This window comes from Quercus suber, unplaced genomic scaffold, assembly GCF_002906115.3.
Source record: "Quercus suber isolate HL8 unplaced genomic scaffold, Cork oak 2.0 scaffold_244, whole genome shotgun sequence".
Taxonomy (NCBI): domain Eukaryota; kingdom Viridiplantae; phylum Streptophyta; class Magnoliopsida; order Fagales; family Fagaceae; genus Quercus; species Quercus suber.
The window spans coordinates 917,690-924,885 of record NW_027069701.1 but is presented as its reverse complement, the minus strand read 5'-3'; the positions used below and the strand labels follow the sequence as shown (position 1 = coordinate 924,885).

At 36.8% G+C, this 7,196-nt stretch overlaps 1 protein-coding gene across 2 annotated transcripts; it reads left to right on the top strand.

Annotated features, from left to right (window-relative positions):
• The first annotated feature begins 1,065 nt into the window (after window positions 1-1,065).
• LOC136070602 (receptor kinase-like protein Xa21) lies at window positions 1,066-6,943 on the top strand. Of its 2 annotated transcripts, none has more exons than XM_065780742.1 (4): window positions 1,066-1,343; window positions 1,432-1,711; window positions 1,812-6,419; window positions 6,545-6,943. In XM_065780742.1, the coding sequence occupies exons 3-4, from the start codon at window positions 4,289-4,291 to the stop codon at window positions 6,916-6,918; spliced, it is 2,505 nt and encodes an 834-aa protein (XP_065636814.1). In that variant the 5' UTR covers window positions 1,066-1,343; window positions 1,432-1,711; window positions 1,812-4,288; the 3' UTR covers window positions 6,919-6,943. The 2 variants fall into 2 exon arrangements, with proteins under 2 accessions (XP_065636814.1, XP_065636815.1); XM_065780743.1 differs by having other exon boundaries at window positions 1,432-4,011; window positions 4,122-6,419.
• Window positions 6,944-7,196: the final 253 nt, after the last annotated feature.

The following is a 7,196-nucleotide window of genomic DNA, read 5'->3' as shown; positions in this document are numbered from 1 at the left end:
ATGGCTCTTTACTGCCTAAATATTTTGCAAAAATTCTTATTTTCCATATGTCAAAAAGAATTCTTATTTTCCAAACAGAGTGTGTTTTAGTTAATCAAAACTTTACAAACTTAAATAAAATTAATAATGGAGCCCAACTTTCTTGAACTACTTTCCAAATTTGAGAAGAAACTTCCAAGTTCCATTACCGAATCAGACGAATTTCTTCAATTACAAATCCGCATCAGTCAAATTTAGGGTCCATTCATTATTCAAAGTTGTTGGCCGGTATTGAAGCATAATTTGTAGTGAATTAAAACTTATTCTCACCGCCAATACCCACTAAACATCTGCTACCGTGAACTCTATCTAAGATAGACCTTATCTTGATGACATCTCAATCAGGCAAACTAGTTAGCATCAGCCAACTATATATTGCTGCTACTGCAAACTAGTTAAAGTTACATGCACAATATGGAAAAGTTTACTTAGTTTTTTGTTGAAAATATTTTACTGGAAGTGTGCTAAAGTATCTTAAACCTTTAAAAAAGTGAGAATTTAAATAGTTGTACATAAAAGTTAAAGCTAAAAGGTAATTCGAACTCTCCTGTAGAATCGCGTTGTGGAACTTCTAGCATGAGAAACATAAAAAATAAAATAACTGAAAAATAATAATAATAATAAGATTTGAGTCAAAACTCAAAAGTTTAATACAAAATTAAACATATTTTGAATTTCTTTTTAAACTTCTTTTTTTATGAAAAAAAAAAATTAGAAGGATTTTACTACCAAAGCACAAACTACAAGCACGCAACAAAATTGCCATAAACAAACTATGCAAACCAACTAAGCTTGCATAGATTGATTTTTTTTTTTTAATAAACTAAGCTGCGTAGATAGTTAGATACACTACCGTGAGAAACCATGACCTTGGAATCACCAGGATGAACTGATTAGGTCCTGTAATTGTTTCTAGAAGAATGGTCGTTCAACTGAAAATATTTATCCTTCAAGATTGAATTATTTGAATACTTTAAATATTGAGCCACCACTTATTTTTATTAAGTAGGAAAAATAAGAAAATTATAAACACGGTTACTAATGCATAATCCAAGACCAAAAAGAGAATCATGTTGTCATCAGAAATTTTAAAAAGCCAGCCTTGTTTACTTATGAGTGCTGCTAGTGCTAGTGCTAGTGCTAGAGAGAATATAATAAATGGACTTCTTGTATGTTGAAAATATACAAGCTAACAAGGGGAAAGTCAAGAGAAAATATTACTAAAGCTAACTAATTGAAACTAATTGATTCTAATTAATTAGAAAAGCACATGTAGAAAAAATTTTGGAAGTGAATCGAGTACGGTGAGTCTGAGACTATTGTCCAAGCCATCCTTCTTTTGTTCATTGTACTGCTGCATATAAATTTAACTCTCGCTGTTTTTGCTGGCAGTAATATTGGGAATGAGACAGATCACAGGCTCTGTTAGCATTCAAGAAGCAGAAAAGTCATGATCCTAAAAACGTTTTTAGCTCTTGGAACGATTCCCTCCATTTCTGCGAATGGGAAGGTGTTACATGCAGCCACAAGCATAAAAGAGTCACTATATTAGATCTTCAGTCCAGAGGTTTGGTGGGTTCCTTGTCTCCGTTCATAGGAAACCTTAGTTTCATTAGAGAAATTGCGCTCTTCAACAACACCATTGGTGGCATGAAGTTGGTCGTCTATTCAGGTTGGAAGCATTGTTCTTGTATAACGATTCCTTCAATGGGGAAATTCCCACAAACCTTTCACACTGCTCCAACCTAAAGTTCTTAAGTGTTATCTGTCAGGTTCAATCCCAGTGGAGCTTTCATCTTTGTCAAAGCTGGAGTTGCTTTCTGTTCACATGAACAATCTTAATGGAGGAATCCCACCTTTCATTGGGAACCTTAGCTCTCTACAACGTATATCTGTCACCTATAATGTCTTGGGAGGACATATTCCAGATTCCATGGGTCAATTAAGAAGCTTAACATTTCTTGGACTAGGTGACAATAAATTCTCCAGCCCGGACCTAACTCGCTAGCATCGGGTGGAAGGCAGAGGGACCCGAAACAGACCAACGGAGTCAATCAGTCAAGTCAATTTTGGGTTCGGATGGTGTTCAGGTTAGTTCAGTCGGTGGAGAGAGTCACCGAAGCCTTCAAATGTCATTGGAATCTGCATTTGACCCACCAGAATTTGCAAAAACTGACTAGATTTGCATCGAAAATCATCGAAATCTACACCAAAATCACCAAAATCTACTGGGATTTGGCTGAATCTGGCTAAATCGCACCAAATAAGGTCGAGATCTCTCCGGATCTCCTCGAATCTAAGCTTGATCTTGCCAGAGTTGGCCGGATTTGTATATAACATCGTTCGAGTCTGGTGGCTCGGGTTTTGGAGAAGAAAACCCGCCACTCGACCCGTCGACGTCGGGTCCTAAGTGTGGAAACCCGTCACCTACCGACAGGAGTGTCGGTTTGAGCTGAAATCGGGTGGGAATAGGGCAGTTTGGTTGGTCCAACAGGTGTGGGTTGGGTCTGGACACCCTATTTGAAACAATGGCGAACATGTAAGAGCAAAGAGTGAAAGTTACCATGGAAATACATAGTTCAATAAACCTTACAAATTTGCAATCAAATCCAAATTTTCTATGTACTTCAAAAAGAAAACCCCATTCTACTTTATCATATGTTTTTTGCATATCTAAATTGATGCCTATCAACCCCCTTTTTTTTTTCCTTTGGAAAGTATGCACTACTTCCTATACCACAATTGAGTTTTCAATAATCCATCTTCTTGGGACAAAGGCGGCTTGGAAAGGCGAGATCAATTTATCAAGAACACTTTTCAATCTATTGGCCAAAATTTTAGCAATAACTTTATAAACAAAGTTACACAAGCTAATTGGCTGAAATTGGTTAAAGTTATTAGCTCCAGTAGTTTAAGGAATGAGAACAATAAAAGCATGATTCAATTCTTTAAGCATGTGTCCATGTATGAAAAAGGCTTTCCACGAATTCATATCCCAAACTATTGCTTTAATTTCCTCTTCTGTGGGTACTCTGCTTAAATCCTCGTTCTCCTCCATACATATACACAGTTGAATGATATTTTTTAGCTCTTGCGACCAAACCGAGTTGGTGGATGCCAAAACTACATTAAAATTATTGATGAAATACAAATATCTCTCTATTTGCTCACTAACCATTCATCCAACTCTAGTTGCAAAATAAAGCATAAATCTCGAATAAGTCCAAACCTGAATGATAAAAAAATCATATATAATTACTTCTTTACTCTTAGTGAAATCTGAATCAAAGATAGCTAGAAATTCTATCTTTTAGTCATCATTGCTGACCATTTTTCTACTTTCTGGTCACTTGCACGCTGGTCTTGGATTTATTTACTCTCCCACTGTCTCTCACTTTTCTGAACCAAAACCAGTGTCAACGATGTCAGCAAGTGGGTTGAATAAAATGCCACTTCTTGGCTAGAATAGACGCCAATTTTATCTGTTTTAGACTTTTAGTATGTGCTCACGAATACGACGTGATAGGCGGCTATTTTGGTTCATAAAAAAACAGGTGTAGAAGTCTGTAGAATAGACGCCTATTTTGTCATCCTCAACACCCTGGTGTATCAACATGTCCACTGCCTAGACACAACTCAAAACCAGCACATTGGAAATGAAAAAGTAAGGAAGGGGGATCTTCATTTGCAGCAATGAGTCTGAGACTATTGTACTCGATTCACTTCCAAGCCATCCTTCTCTTGTTCATTGTACTGCTGCATATAAATTCAACTCCTGCTGTTTTTGCTGGTAGTATTGGGAATGAGACAGATCGACAGGCACTGTTAGCCTTCAAGACGCAGATAAGTCATGATCCTGAAAACGTTTTTAGCTCTTGGAATGATTCCCTCCACTTCTGCGAATGGGAAGGTGTTACATGCGGCCACAAGCATAGAAGAGTCACTATATTAGATCTTCAGTCCAGAGGTTTGGTGGGTTCCTTGTCTCCATTCATAGGAAACCTTAGTTTCATTAGAGAAATCGTGCTCTTCAACAACAACATTGGTGGCAAAATACCTGATGAAGTTGGTTGTCTATTCAGGTTGGAAGCATTGTCCTTGAATAACAACTCCTTCAATGGGAATATTCCCGCAAACCTTTCTCACTGCTCCAAACTAAAGTTCCTTACTGTAGGGAACAAATAATCTGTCAGGTTCAATCCCAGTGGAGCTTACATCTTTATCAAAGCTGGAGTTGCTTTCCGTTCACATGAACAATCTTAACGGAGAAATCCCACCTTCCATCGGGAACCTTAGCTCTCTACAGCGTATATCTGCCCCCTATAATGTCCTGGGAGGACATATTCCAGATTCCATGGGTCAATTAAGAAGCTTAACGTTTCTTGGACTAGGTGACAATAAATTCTCCGGTATGATTCCTCCATCTTTATACAATCTTTCATCTATTGTGATACTTGCATTAGCCAACAATGATCTTGGAGGAAGTCTTCCTACAGACTTATTCCTCACCCTTCCTCATCTCCAATGGTTTCAGATTTATGGAAACCTATTCACCGGATCTATTCCAGTCTCATTATCTAATGCTTCAGAGTTGAAAGTCTTTTCAGCTGAATTGAACAATTTTACAGGAAAGGTGTCTGTCAATTTTGGAGGATTACAACGGTTTTTGAAACTTAATATTTATGGAAATAACTTAGGAAGTGGAGATGCTGATGAAATGGATTTCTTTCAATCTCTAGTCAATTGTAGCAGTTTTCAGTATATGGGTCTTGCAGCGAATCAATTCGAAGGTGCATTACCTAAAGTTTTAGGCAATTTTTCAACACAGCTTAAATTTTTCTCAATTAGCCAAAATCTTATTTTCGGAGAAATTCCTTCAGGAATTTGTAATCTGGTCAACTTGACCAACTTATATATGGCTGATAACAAATTAACAGGTACAATTCCTAGTGATATTGGTAATCTTCAAAAAGTGCGGCGATTGTATCTAGGTAGGAATAGACTTTCAAGAAGGTTACCGATTACTCTTGGAAACCTATCATTGCTAAATTATTTGAGCATAGATAATAACAAATTGCAAGGAACTATCCCATCAAGTATAGGAAATTGCCAAAATTTGTTGTTGTTAAATCTATCAGAAAATAATCTCACTGGTACCGTTCCAAAGCAACTATTTGCAATTTCCATGCTATCTATTTCACTTAATTTAGCTCAAAACTCTTTAGTTGGATCAGTACCATCAGAGGTCGGCAATCTTGTTCATTTAGTGGAATTAGTGTTATCTGATAATAAGCTTTCTGGTGAAATTCCAAGCAACTTAGGCCATTGCACTAGCCTTCAATACCTTTACATGGATGGCAATTTCTTTCAAGGAGTAATCCCAACACCCTTGAGTTCTTTGAGAGGTGTTGAAGACATAGATCTTTCTAGGAACAATCTTTCAGGTCAAATTCCAAATTTCTTAGAGGATCTGTCCCTGAAGAATTTGAATTTATCCTTCAATGATTTTCAGGGTGAGGTTTCAACAAAAGGAATTTTCAAAAATGCTAGTGCAGTATCATTTGTTGGCAATAGTAGGCTTTGTGGGGGCATATTAGGATTAAATTTGCCCAGGTGCTTAACAAACAAGAAAAGGAAGTGGTCTTTTGCACTCACAATGGTGATCTCAGTGGCATGTGTGATTGTTGGAGTTACCATGATGTCATATATCTTATTTTATTGGAACAAAAAGAGAGAAAAAGATAACTCTTCAAATTCTTCCTTGAGACAATCACTTTTGAAAGTAAGTTACCAAAAGCTTCTTAAAGCAACTGATGGGTTCTCTTCGGCAAATTTGATTGGAGTGGGTAGTTTTGGCTCAGTGTATAAAGGAACTCTTGGTGAGGATAGATCAATTGTTGCAGTCAAGGTACTTAATCTTCAACGCCGAGGGGCTTTTGAGAGCTTCATCTCTGAGTGTGAAGCCTTGAAAAATATTCGTCACCGGAATCTTGTGAAGATCATAACTTCTTGCTCAAGTATGGATTTTCATGGCAATGATTTTAAAGCTCTAGTTTATGAGTTCATGCCCAATGGAAGTTTAGAAAATTGGTTACATATGGATTTTGAAACGGAAACTGGGCAAACGGAGAGAAATCTGAACCTTCTTCAAAGAACAAACATTGCCGTTGATATTGGATGTGCACTAGATTACCTACATCATCACCATTGCCCAATGACAGTTGTTCACTGTGATTTAAAGCCAAGCAACATTCTTTTTGATTGTGATATGATTGCTCATGTTGGAGACTTTGGGCTTGCGAAATTTCTTTTAGAACTCATGAATCCAAAACAAAGCAGCTCTATTGGAATAAGAGGAACAATTGGTTACACTGCTCCAGGTAACAACAATTTACTAAACTTATTAATTGTAAACATATGTTTTCCACATTTACCATAATTACTTTTTGAGCTCCCTAATTGTAATGTGATTTTTATTATCTATATCAAATATTTTGAATGGCAGAATATGGTCTAGGAAGTGTAGTGTCAACTAAAGGGGATGTGTACAGCTATGGAATCATTTTGTTGGAGATGATAACAGGAAAGAGACCCACAGATAGTATGTTTAGTGAAGGCCTTAACCTTCACAAATATGCTAGCATGGCCTTGCCTAATTGTGTAATGGAGATTATGGACCCAAAACTTTTAAACAATGATGATGAAGTGACTGGCAATAACAAATGTAGCACTACAAACAGAACGGAAGAGTGTTTGATATCTATGGTCAAAGTTGGAGTGGCATGCTCTATGATGTTGCCACAAGAACGATGGGACATTAGCAAGGTTATCTCTGAGTTGCATTTGGTCAGGAACATTCTGCTTAGTACTAGGATATAGTGCAACGTTCTTGGCTATATGGAAGGTTAGAAGAATCAAATATTTCACCCTCTTTACATTGGTATTAAGTTTTTACATATCATGATTTTTTCCCCCTTGCGGTGTTTTCTATTTACTTATTGCAGAAACAAAACAGCAATGGACGGAAAAACTTGCTCAAGTATGCTCGTGGTTTATTGAAGAGTATTCTATAGGGTTCCTATATTTGATCCTATCTCTATATTTTAGGTGAGTTTAAATGACTCGAAATAATCTCATTACTATATAATTTCATTTGT